Source organism: Neophocaena asiaeorientalis, unplaced genomic scaffold, assembly GCF_003031525.2.
Source record: "Neophocaena asiaeorientalis asiaeorientalis breed wild unplaced genomic scaffold, Neophocaena_asiaeorientalis_V1.1 scaffold114, whole genome shotgun sequence".
In the NCBI taxonomy this organism is placed as follows: Eukaryota; Metazoa; Chordata; class Mammalia; order Artiodactyla; family Phocoenidae; genus Neophocaena; species Neophocaena asiaeorientalis.
In genome coordinates, this window is record NW_020173116.1 from 9,244,722 (window position 1) to 9,266,621 (window position 21,900).

At 34.5% G+C, this 21,900-nt stretch overlaps 1 protein-coding gene across 8 annotated transcripts in view; it reads right to left on the reverse strand.

Moving 5' to 3' along the window:
- The window catches only part of TSGA10 (testis specific 10), a 101,518-nt gene that overhangs the window by 37,100 nt on the left and 42,518 nt on the right, over positions 1-21,900 (reverse strand). For all 8 annotated transcript variants that reach the window (XR_003003144.1, XM_024743943.1, XM_024743940.1 and 5 more), the window contains 2 exons: positions 5,349-5,464; positions 2,521-2,675 (listed from right to left, as the gene is read on the reverse strand). Coding sequence is in view for 7 of the 8 variants with exons in the window: in XM_024743943.1 (XP_024599711.1) it covers positions 2,521-2,675; positions 5,349-5,464 (271 nt within the window). In the remaining variant the exon portion in view is untranslated. The remainder of the gene's footprint in view (positions 1-2,520; positions 2,676-5,348; positions 5,465-21,900) is intronic.

The following is a 21,900-nucleotide window of genomic DNA, read 5'->3' on the forward strand; positions in this document are numbered from 1 at the left end:
TAATATGACCCAAATAGTACTATTTCTTAAATTGTTGAAATTTATGCCATCATTATCAATTTGATATTCCTTGTACAATCTCAATACATCTGTCCAACCAGTGACATAGATTCAAGTTAATTGTTAAAAATTCAACCTGGACAGGATGGTCATAAATCTACTCAGAAAAAAAGAAACAAACTAAAATTTTACACAAATAATTCTGGCTTTTATGATTCAAAAATCTGTGAACTGGCTATTGAATTTTCTAACTTTAATTGGTAGCAAGTAGTAGAACATCTTTTAAAACTATGATTACCAGTAAAAATTCACCTTATTCACTATAATATAGACTTTTCCATAGTAATTTATTTCTGTAATCTCCAGATTAAACTATAAAACTACTGCTTTTCACTGAAAGGCATTATAAATTCAGCTCTGAAATATCACTCTAGAGAACATTTCCTCTTTTGAATGTCTAACACTGCTTTAAAAAGTTATTTTCCTTTCATAGGATGGATGCGTTTACATTCATAATCCTATACAAAACTCTTAATTTTGAAATAGACTTGCAACTCAATATTCTTTGTGAAGGAAAAGATAATATTGGTACAGTTAGTAGAATGGAAGAAACGTGAAATACAAGATATAACAGAGGGAACAGATATTCAGAAAGAATTGAGTAATTTGTTTCTAAATATTAATGTTTCTAAGGAAAATCATGTTTAACTATTCAAAAAGTGGTTTGAATATAATGAGAAGCAAAATCCCACCCCCCAAAATACCATAAAATTTCAAAAATATTAAAAGGTATTAACTATAATGAGTCAGACTTTTCAACAAGTTAAAAGCCAATTTACTGCCTCATGTATTGTGATAACTTCAATTGTGCTCATGATTCCCAAATCTATTAACTTCAATTTTCTCTCCAAACCTTAAAATCCAAGAGCCTATGAATATTTCACTACATGTCCCAAAGGCATGTCAATAATCTTCCTCTCTAAGCTTGTTCTGTGTCCTGTGTTTCCTACTTCACACATAGGAACTATTCATTTGGTTCCAAAGTCAGAAAGCACATCTTGTCAGTCTTACTTCCTAGAGTTGTCTATTTCTCTCATGGATACTGCCACTCTCCTAATACAGTTCTTGTCATTTTACTCCTAACTAGTGTCCTTGTCACTACTCTCATTTCCCTACAATCCACCTTTTATGTAGATTAACAAGGGCTAGGATAATGTTTTAATGATCCAATTGTAACATTTCATTTTCATTATTTCAATGTTCCTCTATATCCATGATGATGGGAACTAAACTCAACATCATGTGTAGTTCTGATTTGTTGCTTATCTATCCCACCTCATCTTTTACCACCGCCCCCCCTCATCCCCCCATACTCACCTCTTTGCACTCTATTCTCTGGACATATTAAACTGTCAAGAAATCTCATGAAATTCTCTTATGAGAGCCATTGGGCTTTCATATAATCTGCTCTACTTGTTTGGATCACCCTTTCTCTAAAAAGTGCTCTACCTGTCTGGATCACTCTTTCTCTCACGGTCCCCTTTCTCTAAATCTTTTCTTGGCTAATTCCTAGTCATCTTTCAGGGCAGTGTAGGCACCATCACTGCGTGGAAGGCTTCCTAGATCTTCTCCCTCCCCTAATCCAACCCCCAGGCTGAATCAGGTATGTTTCTGACAAACTTCACTCATACATTGTGCATACGTCATTATGGTACTTAGCACATTCTATCATAACAGCCTCTTTCTTTATCTTTCTCTGAATTATACCATAGGCCTTTGGAAGGTATGCCCACTCAACCTCAGTTTCTAACATAATTCCTGGTACATGTCAATAAATGTTTGTTGAATGGATGGATGGCTGGATAAATGAATGAATTAGTTCCCTTAGAGAGGGGAAAGACCTTATGCCAGAGATGCTGCCTTTGCTTAAGACATTTGTCGAAAACAGTTTAGGAATTGCCTTCAGAATCAGTTTATGAGCTAGAAAAGGGGGTCAATATATCCCTGCCTTTTTGAGAACACCTTTTTTTTGTTGTTGTTGTTGTTTGAACAATAGAAGTGTTCAAATGAAGCTTATCATCTAACTTTATTCACCAGTTCCATGTGATCCACTCTCAAGGCTAAGGATGATATAACAACATGCCCCAGTTCTGAATACAATTACAAAGGTGGTTTTAATGAAATACACATATTGCCTCCCAAGGTGGCTACCTGAAAACATAAGTTCTGGTGTGCTTTTAAAAAGAAATCAGTCTCACTGCTTTTTTTTTTATTATGCTTTACATTTTGATATTTCAATTAGTTATTGTTAGTGAATGTTGATCATAAAGTGATGAAAGAAAAATCTATTTCAAAATATTAGCTAGTGAATTTGAACACATATTTCCTAAGACTATCTTGAAATATTTCAAAATCAGATTTTAAAGTTTTAGCTCTCTAGGAAAAAATTGAGAAAATCCTATTATTTTATTCAGATTCAAGTTCAAACATTTCTTTTAAACCACGGTTGTCAGAACATACTTTCATTGCCAAACTCTCTCCAAGGGATGCAATATTCTCAGATTTTTTATCCAAACATGCTTGCAGGCATTCCTTTTCTTTAGCCAGATCATTGAGGGTTGCACCGAGAATGCTGACTTCTTCTCGCTGGGCAATACTTTGTCTTGTAAAATTATCTAAATTTGTAATCATAAAGGCATTGTTTTAATCAAGATAAATTTTTTTTCCAGTTCAAGCAGAGTGAAATACTTTTCAAAGAAAATTCTCCTATATTATATTCAATGACTAAATATAAAGTACTGTATCCCAAGTAAATAATGGCTTTTGTTGTTAGTGATTAAAAATGAAGGTTAATCATGAAATTCTAAATGATATAAATGTAAAAGCACAATTAATACATTTGACTTAGAACAGCAAAGGATATATGTGCAAGCTCGAAAAATGGTACAGATGAACCGGTTTGCAAGGAAGAAATAGAGACACAGATGTAAAGAACAAACATATGGACACCAACGAGGGAAAGAGGTGTGGGGAGAGGTGGTGGGATGAATTGGGAGATTGGGATTGACATATATACACTAATATGTATAAAATAGGTAACTAATAAGAATCTGCTGTATAAAAAAATAAAATAAATTCAAAAAAGAACATAACGGAAAAGAATATGATAAAGAATGTATATATATATGTGTATAACTGAATCACTTTGCTGTATAGCAGAAATTAACACAACATTGGAAATCAACTATACTTCAATGAAGTATATTTTTTAAAAAAAGAACAGCAAAGGAAAGTTCTTTATAACAAGTCCTCAAAGTAGAATGTGTGGTGGGGTAGGGGAGGGTGTGTGGATGAAGCATGTGGACTATCAATTTTCCCCCCTCTAATTTCACCTCCCTCTAGCTTAGCATCACTGTTGGATGTAAGCTGGTAACTAACAGATCTTAATAAAATATCCAGTTAAGTCATCTTCAGAGTCAAATATCTTCTAGTATTTTGGTTTTTCTAAAGTAGTGCTATAAAAGTTCCTAGAAAAAAAATCATCCCAGGAAGTCTGATTTGATTTGTAAGAACGCTGGCAAGCCAATGTCACTGCTGAAGGACTGAAAGATGGTGTAGAATAGTGGTTTCTAAATTGTGGTTTCTCAACCAGCACCATTGGCAGCACCTGGGAACTTGTGAGAAATACAAATTCTTAGGTCCCATTCTAGACCTACTGATTGGAAATTCTGAGTGGGCAGACCAATTTATGTTTTAACAAGCACCCCTCCCAAGTCATTCTAATGCACAGTAAAGTTTGAGAACCACTAGAGGGAGTTGGTGAGGATACAAAAGCCCTGGCCGTATCCTACTTCGAGGAGCCCAGCTCAGTGAGGTTTAGCTCTCCAGGTAAAGACTGAAGTTTGAGAACCACTGGTCTAGAGCTCTACCAAGGAAGCTCTGTGTGACTAGACCTCTAAGTAAATGCCCGCCAAGGGCCACCCAGTGCAGCACTAAGAGACATAATCCCATATGCCAAGAGGGTGATTTATATAATATGTCACATCCCTTTTCCAGGCAAACCACATGTTTTGGGTGTTCTGTTATCTGAGTTCATTCCCATTGGCATAAAATAAACTCTAAAACAACTAGTATATCCTAGCTTAAAAAAATCCTCAACCCCACATCCCATGTAAGCTACCACCCCATTTTTCGACTACTCTTTAATAGCCAAACTTCTTAAGACTTCTATTCTCTCCTGTCTCTACCTCCTCACTTCCCAATCATTCGTCAACCTACTCCATCTTCCACATCTAACACTGTAATTCAAACTTTTTTGGGGGGTCAGTGCTACCAAAACCTCCAATGTGCCAATCCAATCAATGTTTTTTCATTCTCATCTTATTTTGCTTCTTGAAAGTATCTGACACTTGATCATATCCTCCTTTTTAAAACATGTTGCTCTCTTGCTTCTCAAAATGACACTCACTTCTGGGTTTTCTTCCTATGTCTTTGGCTTCTTCTTACTCAGTCCTGGATCCTCTTCTCCTCATTCTCTATATTTCCCCTAGGTGATTTCATGGTTTTAAAATATCATTTATATGCTTATGTGTCCCAAATGTATATCTATAGCTTAGATTTCTCGTCTGAGATACAAACTTATCTATTTACCTGCTTACCCTACCTTTTTACTTGAACTTAAAATATCCAGAAATGAGTTCTTCAATCTTCCCCTTTTATATTTTCTTTTAATACTTCCTGTCTCAATAAAAAGCACCTCCACCCACCTAATTGCTTATGTCAGATATTTTTGAACTGCATAATAGTAAATCTTAAAAATATTTATTGTTTTAAAATGGGCTCTTTTATAGTCTTGACCAAAATTTTACTTGAAAGTTATAACCATATTTTCATAAAGATCACTGGTAAGAAACAATAATAGGAGACTTTATAAACATAATCTTTATAAACTCAAGTGATACCATAGATATAGCCAAATATATGTACACTTTCCATCAAAAATAGTAATATATGTAATGTATTTCATTACAACAGCTATGGGCATGACATATAATACAAAAACTTATAAATTCAAAATTGATCATCATAAATTTACAAAGTATTGCTGCTTTGTTTAGCTATTTCTTCATTGAAAAATATGAAGCCATGTCTAAGTATTTATGGTCCTAAATTTAAGTAAAAATTATTATTATCAAAGAAAAATATATTTTCCCATGATTTCTGACTAAAAAACTTTAATTTAAGGGCATATTTCTAAGTTTATCTATGTTATAACTGAAGAGAAGAAAACTTTTTTTAAACCAGACTTTAAAAAAAAAGTAACATCAGGGAGAAAAAAAACAACTCACCAATTTTTTCATCCAAGCACATAATTTTCTCCTGAGTAAGCTGTAGCTCATATTTTTTCTTAGCAAGGTGTCGTTGAGTATCACAAAGATCTTTTTCTGTGTTTTCATATAAAAGTCTGTAAACATTTTAATAATAAAACTAATTCTGAAATTTTGTTTTATAAACTTTTTAATGTATTTAAATCTATAAACTTTTAAGAATATTAATGTACATTTTTTTCTTCTTTGTATTTTCATTATTAAAACACATTATAGGAGGTTTGAAATATAAAGGATAAAAAGGGATCCTCAATCTACCACTCCAACATAAGCAACTATTAGCAATTTGGTGTTCATTAGTTTGTATTTTTTTGGCTACACATATTTTAAAGTTACCATATTCTAAATTCAAAACTGAATCCTGATTTTTTTCCACCTACAGTTAATCTTTAATATTTTTTAATCTTATTATTCAGCCCTCCAAATTATCATTTTCTGGCTGAAAAACCTTATATGAACAGTAACAATTTACTTATGTACTCCCCTAATATTAGACATTTAGGTTCATTTCAGGTTTTCACTATTATAAATAAATCTGTAATGAACAGCATTTTATTGAGTCCACAAACATTTATTATGTGTCTAGTATGTACCAGGCACTAGGTGTTGAGGAAGCTATGGTGAACTAGGTGGGCAGTGGCCCTGGTCTCATGGAGTTCACAGTCAATAAACAAATATTAATAAGTAAACAGACTATAATTTCTGGAAATATGGAAGCTAGATAATCTGAAAGTCCTCTCACCACAAAACACTTACACATACTAAATATGATGTAAGAAGCATCCTTTTAAATGTATAGCAAAACTTAGAAGGATTTGTAAGGGAAGTCCCCTGGAGCCAAATCAGAGCAATAAGACAATGAACTGATGTTATGTTAGATACAGTTGGGGTTTGCCTGTCTCTGTGGCCTAGAGTCTTGCCTTTTAACTCAGAAACAGAAGATGAGGCCACAGAGATGGCTGCAACACAAGTATTAGAACTAAGGTCCGGGAATTCCCTGGTGGTCCAGTGATTAGGACTCTGTGTTCTCACTGCTGAGGGCCCAGGTTTGATCCCTGGTTGGGGAATTAAGATCCCACAAGCCATGTGGTATGGCCAAAAAAGAAAAAAAAAAAAAAAAGAATTAAGATCCTCTACCATAAGGCCACTAAGGGCTACACTATTACTGGAGAGGACTAGAAGAAATCAGCTTGCCAAACATTGCTAGGGCCAGGGTAATAAAAATAACTAAAAGTCTTCATTGGGAATTCTCAACCTCAAGATAAGAAATCAAAATAAAATCTGGTTCCAGAATGGTCATATAATCTAGAACACTCAGTGGAAATAAAAGTTCTCTGGAGGGACATGCCCTCAACTCAGGCACAAACTAAACCTCAGACAAAGGTTTGTTGAAAATGAGCTCACAATTCAATCTTAAAAACACATTAAGAAACAACCCAAACTTAGTGGGAGTCAAAATACACACAAACTAAATTAAATCCCAAAGAACTTCAGATTATAGCATTATTAAATAGCAATTTAAAAATAGTTTTAAATACTAAGACATAACATAAGTAATAGAATACACAATGAAAAGAAAAAAGAACCAGCAGATTTTTAAAAGAACCAAAGAGAACTTCAGGAAATTAAACTGAAGTCACTGAAATAAAACTTTTAAAAGGACAACATCAAATGACAAGTTTAAGAACAAAATAGACACAGCTAAAGAGACAATTAGTAAGATAGAAAGAAAAAAAAAAAAGCCAGATCAGAGGAAATTACCTATAATAGAGCACAGAAAAAAAGATAGAAAAAATACAAAAGAAAGTTTAAGAGACATAAAGAATAGAATGAGAAGGTCCAATATTCACCTAATAAAATTCCACAAGAGAATAAACATAATATTCAAAGAAACAATGGCTCATATAATACATGAAATCTTAAACTAAAGAAACATCAATGAAAAACATAAACAGTAACTTTGAGGGAATGTAAATCATGGGTAGAGCCAAAAAAAAGCTGTATCTATTAAGACAATTATAAACGGAGGAGGGTAAAAGCATTTAAAAGGACACAAGATTTCTACATTTAAACTGATAAAATGTGACACCAGTAGGCTGTGTGTATAATGTAATACCTAGAGCAACCAACGAAAACATCTACATAGAGATACTCAAAAGTATTAAAGATAGATCCAAATGAAATACTTAAAAATTTTCAAGTAACCCACAGAAAGGTGGGAAAAAGAAAACAGAGATAAGAAAAACAAAGGGAAGAAACAAACAAAAAAACAAATAAAACAGGAGACTTGAGCCCTAACATATAATAATTACATTAAATACATAAGGTCTACCTTATTTGTGTTAGCTAAACACTAGAAACAATCAAAATGTCCCTCAATAGATGAATGGTTAAACTGTGGTACATCCATACCATGGAATACAATGATAAAAATACATAAAACTATACATACACATTGAACTAGTGACAATTTCTGCTTCTGATATTGTACTATAGTTATATAAAATGTAACAGCTGGGAGAAACTGGATGAAGGAATCTCTCTGTATTTCTGCAACTTCCTTTCACCCTAAATTATTTTAAATTTAAGAAGTAAAACAAATTCTCAAATCCAACCTGCACAACTAAAATAAATAAATAAAAATCTCACTGTGGGGGGACTTCCCTGGTGGCACAGTGGTTGAGAGTCCACCTGCCGATGCAGGGGACACGGGTTCGTGCCCCGATCCGGGAAGATCCCACATGCCGCAGAGTGGCTGGGCCTGTGAGCCATGGCCGCTGAGCCTGCACGTCCAGAGCCTGTGCTCTGCAACGGGAGAGGCCACAACAGTGAGAAGCCCACACACCGCAAAACAAACAAACAAACAAACAAACAAAATCTCAGGGTGGGAATTAGGAATCACTATTTTTTTTTAAAGTTCCTTATTTGATTTCAATATGCAGCCAAGGTTGTTAAGGAGTGCCTCCTACTGCTGCTTCACCCAGGGGAGCAAAAGGTGAAAAACTGACAAAGCAGATGTTATGTAAGACAAAATGTTATTGCAATTTTATGGTGTCTCTCCCATCTTAGGACTCTTCCATCCCCCATAGTGTGAACTCAATGAGGCTGTTCCCCCCAAAGGACTGTATGACATAATAACTTATATCTCGATGGAAAAATGTGCTCACAGACCAAAATGACAAGACATTTGAAAAAACAAGTCATTTCAAAAGAAACAAAATATACTGATTACAGAATCCAGCAATACCAGATATATTAGAAGAAACAGATCAAAAATTTTTAATTAGACTAATAAACATATTAAAAGAAAGATATCAGCAATATGAAAAAAGAACCAAGGGGAAAAACAGATGTGACAAGTATGAGAAATGTAGTAGATGAAATTAAAAGAAAAAAAAAAACAGATGGTGTAAATAGCAGAATGAATATAGCTGATCAATGAGTTAGCAAACTGAAAGACCAAATTGAGGATATTTCTCAGAATGAAGTATAAAAGGACAAATAAATTGAAAACATGAGGGCTCCCCTGGTGGTGCAGTGGTTGAGAGTCCACCCGCTGATGCAGGGGACACAGGTTCGTGCCCTGGTCCGGGAAGATCCCACATGCCACTGAGCGGCTGGACCCGTGAGCCATGGCTGCTGAGCCTGCACGTCCGGAGCCTATGCTCCGCAATGGGAGAGGCCACAACAGTGAGAGGTCCGTGTACCGCAAAGAAAAAAAAAAAAAATTGAAAACATGAGATGAAAAGTTAGAAGATTTACCAAACCTGACTTTTAAGACTTACTATAGAAACCATAATAGAGAGCCCAGAAATAGGCTCACATTTATTCAGTCAATTAATTTTCAACAAAAATCAATATAATGGGGAAAAGAAACAATTGGTATTGGAACAACTGAATTGCCATGTGGGGAAAAAAATGAAGCTTGACCCCTACATCACACCACATACAAAAGACATAATATAAAAGCTAAAGCTATCAATATAATGCTTTTGAGAGAAATCACAAACATACACATAAGAAGTTTTAACCAATTTTAGTAAATCAAATCCAAGGATATAGAAAAACTATAATACATCATGTCCAAGTGGAGTTAACTCAGGAATGCAAGGTTGGTTTACAATCTAAAATTATTTAATGTTATTCACCATATTAACACCCTAAAAAAAAGAGAAAAAAGCCATATGACCACATTAATAGATGCAAAATAGACATCTGACAAAATTCAATATCCACTCTTCATATGAACTCTCAGCAAATTAGGAATAGAACTTTTTCAATCTGATAATAGGCACCTACAAAGAGCCTACAGCAAACATCACAATGGTGAACGGTTGAATGCTTTCCCACTAAGATTAAAACAAGGATGACTGTTCTCATCCTTCTATTCAACATTATACTAGAGGTTCTAGCCAGAGAAATAAGGCAAGAAAAAGAAACAGGCATTCAGATTGGGAAAGAAGAAGCAAAACTCTCTATTCACAGACAACATGATAATCTATGTAGAAAATCCTACTGAATCTACCAAAAAAAACTATCTTAACAAGTGAGTTTTAGCAAGATTGCAAAATACAAGAGCAGTACACAAAAATCAATTTTGTTTCTTACACAGGTATACCTCATTTCATTGCATTTTGCTTTACTGCACTTTGCAGATATTGCATTTTTTTTTTTTTTTTTACAAATTGAAGGTTTGTGGCAACCCTGCATCATACAAATCTATTAACACCATTTTTCTAACAGCGTTTGCTCACTTCATGTCTCTGTGTCACATCTTGGTAATTTTCAAAATATTTCAAACCCTCTACCAGCAAAAAGATTGACTTGCTAAAGGCTCAAATGATAGTTAGCATTTTTTAGCAATAAAGTATTTTTATTTTATTTATTTATTTATTTATTTATTTATGGCTGCGTTGGGTCTTCATTGCTGTGTGCGGGCTTTCTCTAGTTGCGGTGAGTGGGGGCTACTCTTTGTTGCAATGCACGGGCTTCTCATTGCAGTGGCTTCTCTTGTTGCGGAGCACGGGCTCTAGGCACACAGGCTTCAGTAGTTGCAGCACGCGGGCTCAGTAGTTGTGGCTCACGGGCTCTAGAATGCAGGCTCAGTAGTTGTGGTGCATGGGCTTAGGTGCTCCACAGCATGTGGGATCTTCCCGGACCAGGGCTTGAACCCATGTCCCCTGCATTGGTAGGCAGATTCTTAATCACTGTGCCACCAGGGAAGTCCAATAAAGTCTTTTTAAATTGAGGTGTGTACATTTTTTTTAAACATAATGGTACTGCACACTTAAGAGACTACAGTATAGTGTAAACGTAACTTTTATATGTACTAAGAAGCCAAACAATTTATGTGATTTGCTTTATTGTGATATTTGCTTTATTGCAGTGGTCTGAAACAGAACATGCAATATTTCCAAGGTCTGCTTGTACTAGCAAAAAAACAATAGGAAACTGAAATTTAAAAAGCATTTATAATAGCATAAAGAATGTGAAATACTTAGGTATAAATATGACAAAGGGTGTACAAGATTTGTACAATGAAAATATATAAAACACTGTTGAGAGAAATTTTAAAAGATCTAAATAAATGGAGAGAGAGTTTCTGTTTATGGATCAAAAGGCTCAATATTGTTCATAGTTAATTTTCCAAAACTGATCTGTAGATTCCACATAATTCTAAGCAAAATCCCAATAATAATTTGTGTATGTTGACAAGATGATCCTAAAATTTATATGAAAATGTGAAGGGTCTAGGACAGCCAAAACAACTTTGAAAACGAACTAAGTTGAAGGACTTAACAGTACTTGATTTCAAGACTAATTATGCAGCTTCAATTATCAAGACAGAATGATACTAGCATAAAGATGGAAAAATAGATTGATGGAATAGAGTCCCGAAACAGACTCACATATGTGGTCAACCAATTTTTTCACTAAGATGCCAAGGCAATTCAGTGGATGAATGGATAATCTTAACAAATAACTAATGGATACCCATATACGAAAAACAAAGAAAAACACTACCTCTACTTTTTATCTCATACTTTACACAAAAATTAATTCAAAAAGGATTACAGACCTTACATTTATGTAAGAGGTAGAACTATAAAACTGCTAGAAGCAAACACAGCAAAAATTTTTAGTGACCTTAGGTTTGGCAAAGATTTCTTAAATAGAACACAAAAAGCATGATATAAATGAAAAATAATTTCAATTGTGCTTCATCAAAATTTAAAGTCTTTGCTCATCAAAAGACACTGATAACAAAATAAAAAGGCAAGCTCTATACTGGGGCAAGATATTTGCAAAACATGTATCTGACAAAAAATTTGTATCTAGACCCTATAAAGGACTTTTATAAGTTAATGATAAAGAGATAAACAAACCAATAAAAAATGGGCAAATACTTGAACAGATATTTCACTAAAGAAGATATATGAATGGCAAATAAGTAAATGAACAGATAATCAATATCACTGATCATTAGGGAAAAGCAAATTAAAACTACACTCAGATACTACACACCCACTAGTATAACTAAAGTAAAAAGACAGATGATATCAAATGTTGATCAGGATATAACGCAACTGGCACTCTCATGCACGGCTGGTGGGAATATAAAATGGTAAAACAATTTTGGAAAACAGTTTGGCTGCCCTGGAAGCTACCAGGGGAACCACCACTGTGTCCTTGGGTTATAGGATCAGGGCAGCAAGGATTTACAGTGGTACTTATCTGGCTTTTGGTGGAGAGCTGCCCTTGACAACGGAGACCAACATTCTGTGCACTATACTTGACTGTTACAAGATCTTACCTGATAACCCTCATTCAGTATACATCTGGGAAAAAAAGCACCAATGCATAGTAAATCAACAGTAATAAAATATTTTAAAATATAGTTAAATTCTACTGTAGTCCAAGAAGAATCCCTTCAAATGCCCTGACGGATTATTTTCTTAGCTTTCTTCTTGTAAAACACTTTTAAAATGCATGCTAATCATACTGCTCAATATCAAAAAAATAAACAACACAATCAAAAAATGGGAAGAAGATCTAGACACTTCTCCAAAGACATACAGATGGCCAACAGGAACATTAAAAGATGCTCAACGTCGCTAATTATTAAAGAAATGCAAATCAAAACTACAATGAGGTATCACCTCACACCAGTCAGAATGGCCATCATCAAAATGTCTACAAATAATTAATGCTGGAGAGGGTGTGGAGAAAGAGGAACCCTCCTACACTGTTGGTGGGAATGTAAATTGGTATAGCCCCTATGGAGAACAGAATGGCGGTTCCTTAAAAAACTAAAAATAGAGCTACAGTATGATACTGAAATCCTACTCCTGGACATACATCTGGAGAAAACTGTACTGTGAAAAGATACATGTACCCCAATGATCACTGGCACACTCTTTACAATAGCCAAGACATGGAAGCAACCTAATTGTCCATTGACAGATGAATGGATAAAGAAGATGTGGTACATATATACAATGGAATATTACTCAGCCATAAAAAAGAATGAAATGCGATTTGCAGCAACATAGATGGACCTAGAGATCAGCATATTAAGTGAAGTAAGCCAGACAAAGACAAATATATGATGTCGCTTGTATGTGGAATCTAAAAAAAATGATCAAATGAACTTATTTACAAAACAGAAAGAGATTCACAGACATAGAAAACAAACTTATGGTTACCAAAGGGGAAAGAGGGGTGGGAGAAAGGATGAATTAGGAGGTTGGGATTAACATATACACACTACTATGTATAAAATAGATAACCAACAAGGACATACTGTATAGCACAGGGTATTATACTCAATATTTTGTAATAACCTATAAGGGAAAAGAATCTGAAAAGGAATATATATATGTATATAACTGATTCACTGTGTTGTACACCTGAAACTAACACAATACTGTAAATCAACTCCATTAAAAAATTCTTTAAAAATGGATGCTAATATAAGAGCCATAAATATATTGCAATAATAAGTATATCAATGCATATGATAATGAAGGAGTCCAGAAAAGACAAGCGGAGAATGTGGCAAAACCTTCCGGTGTACACTATGGCCGTCCTTATCCTGTTAAACTGCACTGCAGCCACATATCTTCCCAAATAGACATAAGACCCCTGCACAACACAAGAATATACCTAATAAGAAAAAGGAAAAATGGAAAACTACATTCATAATCCGAAGTTCTCAGATCAGACCTTTAAATCACTGACCAATAAACCCACACCGAAAACAGACATTCAAGAAATAGAAACTTTAGAAATAAAGCTGGTAGCTTCTTTTGCAGACTCTTCTAACTCCAATATGAGAAAACAGGCACTCAGAAAACTTGTTCAAGATATGTTTAGGAGTTGCTTTTACCAAAGCCCAAAGGGGCTTTGGTTAAGCTATCTAACATGGTTTTTATCAAATGCCTATTTTGGGGCTTAAAACCAACCCTCTGTGCAGCCTTAGTAGGAGGTGTTAAAAATCAGGGTTCTGCCATGGAGTGCGATTCCCCTGATTTTTCTGTATGGTCTTATTCTCAAAACAAATTACCATTTGGTTCTCAAGTTGCACTCTCCATTAGAACTCAGATGTATACACTTTTGTCCATTTCTAAGGGAGACACTCATTCAGAGACACTCAAAATAATGCTTTTACACATAGTTGGTTATAATCAAGTAGACTCTCCAGAGAAACTCAAACCAGTGAAATAGAAAACTCTACAGATGACAGCACTGATAAACCAAGCTGTAATGTATGGTGATAGTTTTTTTATAGTTTCCACTCAGCATTTTAACAAATAATATTACAAGCAACAGTTTGATTAGCAGAGGCTGAAATTCATGCTTTGTTACCTCAGAATGATTCTAAGACTTAAAATTCAAGATGAGAAATCTGCACTTATGATAAACCTCACTGCACAGAATGCTTCCTTCACAAAATGACAGAATCAGAACCAAATCATAGATTTTTAAAGCAATTTTGGAAAATGTGTTATCAGGTGATTTGTCTGGCCAGAAATCAGATAGTGAGGATTCTCAGTATGATATTAATATGGGATCTGACATACAGTTGTCATCTCCAGCTCAGAGTCCTAGAATAGACTTTGGTTGTTTCCAAATTTGGGAAATTATGGCTAAAGCTGCTATAAACACCACATGTAGGTTTTTGTGTGGGCATACATTTTCAACTCCTTTGGATAAATACCAACAAGCATGATTGCTGGATTATATGATAAGAGTATATTTAGTTTTGTATGAAACTGCCAAACAGCCTTACAGAGTGACTGCACCATTTTGAATTCCCACCAGCAATGAATAAGAACTGTTGACCCACATCCTCACCAGCATTTGTTGTGTTTCCGATTTTGGCCATTCTAATAGATATGTACTGGTATCTCATCGTTGTTTTTAATTTGCATTTCCAGATGACATATGATGTGGCACATCTTTTTATATGCTTATTTTCCATCTGCATAACTTCTTTGGTGAGATGTCTGTAAAAGTCTTTGGCCCATTTTTTAAGTGGGTTATTTCTTATTGTTGAGTTTTTAAAAAGTTCTTTGTATATTTTGGAAAACCTATCTATCTATCTATCTATCATCTATTATTAAGGTACAGTTGATGTACAATATTATATAAGTTTCATGTGTGTAACACAGTGATTCACAATTTTTAAAGGTTTATGCCATTTATAGTCTGATTTATTTCACTTGGCATAATACCCTCCACGTCCACCCATGTTGTTACAAAGGGCAAAATGGCAAAATTTCATATACTGTATATTCATATTCATGAATATATATATGTATATATTCCCATACATATATATACACACAGACATATATATACCACATCTTCTTTATCTATTCACCTGTTGATGGACACAGGTTTTCTCCGTATCTTGGCAACTGTAAATAATGATTCTAGGAACACTGGGCTGTATGTATCTTTTTTTTTTTTGATTTATAGTCATTCTTTTTATTTTTTTAATTCTATTTATTTATTTATTTATTTATTTATTTATTTATGGCTGTGTTGGGCCCTCATTGCTGCATGTGGTCTTTCTTTAGTTGCAATGAGTGGGGGCTACTCTTTGTTGCAGTGTGAGGGCTTCTCATTGTGGTGGCTTCTCTTGTTGCGGAGCACAGGCTCTAGGTGCGTGGGCTTCAGTATTTGGGTTACGCGGGCTCTAGAGCACAGGCTCAGTAGATGTGGCACACGGGCTTTGTTGCTCCACGGCATGTGGGATCTTCCCAGACCAGGGCTCGAACCCGTGTTCCCTGCATTGGCAGGCGGATTCTTAACCACTGCACCACCAGGGAAGCCCCTGCATGTATCTTTTCAAATTACTATTTTCATTTTCTTCAGATAAATACCCAGGAGTGGAATTGCTGGGTCATATGGTAGTTCCATTTTTTGAGAAACCTCTATACTGTTTTCCATAGTGGCTGCATCAATTTCCATTTCCAGTGCACGAGGGTTCCCTTTTCTCCACATCCTCCCCAACATTTGTTATTTGTGGTCTTTTGGATGATGACCATTCTGACAGGTATGAGCTGATATCTCATTGTGGTTTTAATTTGCATTTCTCTGATGATTAGTGATGTTGAGCATCTTTTCATGTGCCTGTTAGCCATCTGTATGTCTTCTTTGGAAAAATGTCTATTCAATTCTTCTGACCATTTTTAAATTGAGTTGTCTTTTTAAAATTGAGTTGTGGATAGCAGTTTTTATCAGAGGTGTCTTTTTTTTTTTTTTTTTTTTTTTGGAGCTCCAGATGCGCAGGCTTAGTGGCCATGGCTCACGGGCCCAGCCGCTCCGCAGCACATGGGATCTTCCCAGACCGGGGCACGAACCCGTGTCCCCTGCATCAGCAGGCGGACTCTCAACCACTGTGCCACCAGGGAAGCCCCAGAGGTGTCTTTTGCAAATACTTTCTTCCAGTCTCTGGCTTGTCTTCTCACCTACTTGACATTGTGTTGTGTGGAGAAGAAGTCTTTAATTTTAATGAAGTACAGTTTATCAATTATTTATTTCTTGGATTGTGCTTAGGGCTGTATCTAAAAAGTAATCACCATACCCAAGGTCATCTACGTTTTCTTCTATGTTATCTTCTAGAGGTTTCATAGTTTTGCATTTTACATTTAGGCCTATGATTCATTTTGCGTTAATATGAAAGGTGTAATGACTCTGTCTAGATTCTTTGTTTCTTTGTGTGTGGGTGGGGTTTTGTTTGTTTCCAGGTTTTTTGTTGTTGTTGTTGTTCTGTTTTGGTTTTTTTGCACATGGATGTCCAGTTTTTCCAGTACCATTTGTTGAAAAGACTGTCTTTGCTTTATTGTATTGCCTTTGCCTTTATCAAAGATCACTTGACTATATTTATCTGGATCTATTTCTGGGCTCTCTATTCTGTTGCATTGGTTTGTCTGTTCTTTTGCCAATACCACACTGTCTTGATTACTGTAGCCTTATAGTAAGTCCTAAGTCAGGTAGTGTCAGTACTCCAATTGTGTTTCTTCAGTATCTTTTAATTCTTTACCTCTCCATATAAACTGTAGAATCCATTTGTTAATATACACAAAATAATTTGCTGCAATTTTGATCAGAATTGCACTGAATCTGTAGACCAAGCTGGGAAGAGCTGACATCTTGACAATATTGAGTTTTACTTTCCATGAATATGGAATATCTCTTCAGTTATTTAGTTCTTCTTTGATTTCATTCACCAGTTTTGTAGTTTTCCTCATATAAATTTTACACAAAGTTTACTAGATTTAACTTAAGTATTTCTTTTGGAGGGGGTGCTCATATAAATGTGCTTTTAATTTCAAATTCCACTTCTTCACTGCTAATAAATAGGGAAGCAACTGACTTTGTATATTAACCTTGTATCCTGCAACCTTGTTATAAATGTTTATTAGTTCCAGATTTTTTTGTTGATTCTTTTGGATTTTCTAGGATATCATGTCATCTAGATTAGATTTTAATATTGAAATATTTTTAGCTTCAAATATCCAAATTCAAACCAAACCAGTTTTGGAATCACTGGACATGGAGAACCAAACTAACTTTTTAGTAACAGATAACTCTATCGATCATTCAACTCCATGGGATATTCTAACTTCTTGGGCCTAGAGATGTTTGATGTACAAATGCAGACAGAGACCTTTTTTCAAAATGATATGCTTCTAGGAAATATTCTGACAACACTCCAGCTTTTTAGAAGTGTTGATTTATCTGACATCGAAATCCAAACAGAAGAACTTCTACTACTAAAATATACCTGTTCAGAAAGAAAAGTTCGTGTAAGCAGTATAGAAACACAGAAAATAAGTATTGGTTTTGAAACCTGGAGATTTTTTTTTTTTTTCACTAGCAGTGAAACATAAACAGCAACAGATACATTTCTTTCTGGCTGGTTCAACCTGAACACTATGGAACCTCAGTTTAGAGTTATAGAAACCTAACCATGTGCTGAACTGTGCTCAGGACTTAACTTCTAACGAGTGGAGTTCACATGTGGGATAAACTTAAAATTTTTCTCATGAACTGACAAAATGGAAAACAGAGACAATGGTATTTTAACTATGCATAGGTTCATTATAATTCTTTGCCTTTTGTACACATATATATGAAATCTATGATAAATGTGAGTGCGTTATAAAGACATTGACCTATTAAAATAAATGGACAGCTGACTTCTCAGCAGAAATAATTTAAGTCAGAAGACAGTAGGATATCATCAAAGTGTTAAAATAAAAATAATTCCCAAACTGTAGAATTCTCTACCTAGCAAAAATATCCTTCAGTACAGTAAGGTTGCAATAGAGGTAGTGAGAAACACTCAGCTTTTGGATACATTTTGAAGACAAAATCAACTGGATTGTAAATGGGTATATGAAAGAGAAATCATGGATCACTTCAAGGTTTCCGTATGAATGGAGTTTCCATTGACTGAGATGAGAAGACTGAAAGAGCGGGTTTGGGTTTGTGTGTGTCAGAGGGGGAAGGGTGGAGAAACTCAAGTTTGGAAATGTTAATTTTGAGAGGCCTATTAGACATCCTAGTGAAGATGACAAGAAGGTGGTTGGACACTCAAGTTTACAGTTCAACAGAGAAGTCCAGGCTACAGATATACATTTGAGAGTCAAGAGTAAATACATGAGAGTGAATGAGATCACCTAGGGATGAGTATAGATATAAAAAAGAAGCAGTCTAAGGACTGAACTCAGGGACACTTCCAACATTTGGAGGTAAGGAGATGAGGAAGAACTATCAGGAAAGACTGAATAGGACAACCCAAGAGATAAAAAGAAAATCAAATGAGCATGGTATCTCAGAAGCCAAATGAACAAGTGTTTAAAGGAGCAGAGAAAGAGAACGTAAGTGATCAACTTTGTCAAATGTTGCCGATAGGTCAAATAAAATGAAGACTGATAACTGACCACTGGATTGAACAACATGAAAGTAAATATTACCTTGAAAAGAAGTTTTGATAGGATGGTGAGGGAGAAAGGCAGATTATAGTAGGTTCAAGAGAAAACAAGAAGTGAGACATTGGAGCCAGAAGTTCAGGCAACTCTTTCAGTGAAATTCCTGTAAATGAGACACAAGATTTAGTACAAATATAGGACATCTGAATAACATGATTACAAATCTGATTACAAAGTGACAAATACAAAAACAATGCACCAACTCTTTCAGAATTTATAATTTCTCAAGTATACACAGATCACTACCAAAAACTGACCATAAAATAGAGAACAACAAATTTCAGAAATTTTAAATCTAACAGTATGTTAACAAAACAATGTAATTAAGCAAGAAATCAATCACAAAGGGAAAATTCATTATGTTTTTTGGATATTTAAAATCACACTTATAAATAACCAATGGATCAAATAAAAAGTCATAATGGAAATTAGAAAATATTTTATAAAGAAAGAACTACATACCAAAACTTATAGCTTACATTAAAAGAAGTATTTTGAGAATATATGGCCTTAAATGTTTATATGAGAAAAAAGACTTAAAAGTAATAAATGTAAGCATCCACCTTAAGAAATTAAAAAATAGAAAATAAATTTAAAGAAAATAGAAGAAAGGAAATAATAAAGAACAGAAGTTAATGAACTAATAAGACAAACAATAGGGAAATTGGTCCTTTGAAAAGACTAATAACAGACTAGAAAAAGAGCAAATCACTACTGATTCTGTGGACAGTAAAATGTTGATAGAATATTGTATACAACATTATTCTAAAAATGTTTTAAAATTTAGGGAAAATGGACAAATGGCACAAAAATATATATTTTGAAAGGCATATGAAGAAATTTCTGATTGTCCCTTTTTCCATTAAACAAATAAAATAAAAGCTTCCCTCAAAGAAAAATTGAGACCTAATTGGCTTCACTGGGAAGTAATAAATTATTCCAGATAATGAAAGAAGACAAAATGAATTGGAAAGATTATTATAAAGTTTATATTACCTTGATACCAAAATCTGATTTAAAAAACCCCCAAGACTGGCAAATTATTAGCCAATCTCATTTATAAAAATAGAGTTGAAAAATATTTTAAACAAAGCATTAGTTAACTGAGACCAGAAATTTATAAAAAGTATAATATACCCTGACCAATTTGACAAAGCACATCCATTCCTGAAAAAACACTCTCAGTAATCCACAAATAGAAGGAAACCTCTTCATTATGATAGAAAACATCTGGGAAAAACATGAAGCTAACATCATACCAACTATTGAGAGTCTGAATGCTTCCCCTAAGATGTGGAACAAGACAAGGATGTCCACTCCACTGATTCCATTCAACAAATCACTGGATGTTCTAGCCAGTGCAATAAGGCAAGAAAAATAAAGGGAAAAAAAGCATGCAGCTTGAACAAGTAAAAAGGTCTTTATTTGCAGATGATCTAATTATCTATGTAGAAAATTGAATGGAATCTATAAAAAGGCTACTAGAACTAAAAGGTATATTTAGCACGGTTGTAGAATACTGGATAAATAAAAATAAATTGTAGGACTTTTGGTTTTAGCCCTGACATGTAAAGAGCTTAGGAGCCATCATTCCCATTGTTATGGGGGAAATAAAGATGAAAAAGCTGAGAATCAAAGACTTTTCATGGACATATCAGAGTAGTGAGTTGCAAGACAAATCGCCAGCCCAAAAACTGAAATGTATGGCAAATTAGGAGACTTACAACTGAGATCTGCTCATCTAAAGCAGAAGTCACTAGAATTATAATTGGTTAAGAACATTTAAACAATAAACACTTCATCAAAGATATACAGATGGCAAATAGCAATATGAAAAGATGTTCTACATTACTTGTCATTAGAGAATTGCAAATAAAAACAATGAGATATCACTACACACTTATAATGGCTAAAATACAAAAGTCTGACAATACCAAATGCTGACAAGGATGTGGAGCAACAGAAAGTCTCCTTCACTGCTGATGGGAATGCAAAATTTTACAGTCACTTTGGAAGAGAATTTGGCAGTTTCTTACAAAGCTAAATAAGTTTTTCTATATATGATTCAGCAATTGTGTTCCTAGGTATTTCCTGAACTGATCTGAAAACTTCTGTCCACACAAAAACCTGCACATGAAAGTTTATAGCAGCTTTATTCACAACTGCCAAAAACTGGAAGCAACCAAGACGACCTTCAATAGGCGCATGGATAAACACAATGTGGTACATACATATGATTGAATATTATTCAATGGGAAGAAATGAGGTATCAAGGTATGAAAAGACATGGATGAACCTTAAATGCACATTACTAAGTGAAAGAAGCCAGTCTGAAAAGGCTATGTGCTGTATGATTTCAATTATATGACATTCTGGATAAGGCAAACATTACCTCAGCCAGGCGACCAAAGTCAAAATCAACAGTAATGAATCGTATCAATAAGATGTACTCATGACACCCTGGGTATCTGTGTATACTAAAATGGCACTTTAATTCTGTGATCTTTCTCTCAAAAACATTACCCAACCTAATCATGAGAAAACCATCAGACAAACCCCAACTGAGAGATATTCTACAAAATACCTGATCAGTACTCCTCAAAACTGTCAAGGTCATCAAAAACAAGGAAAGTCTGAGACTGCCAAGAGAAGCCTAAGGAGACATGACAACTAAATATAATGTGGTATCCTGGATGGGATCCTGGAACAGAAAAAGGACATTAGGGAAAAACTAAGGAAATCTGAATAAATTACAGACTTTAGTTAATTATAGTGTATCAATGTTGAGTCATTAATTTTAACAAATGTACCATACTAATGCAAGATGTTATTAAGAGAGGAAATTGGGTGTGAGGTACGTAGGAACTTTTCACTATCTTCACAATTTTTCTGTAAATCTAAAACTGTGATATAATACAAAGTTTATTTTTAAAAAACAATCGTATTGATATTTTCATATACAAGCAATAAACAATCAGACAGTGAAATTCTAAAATTCCACTTAC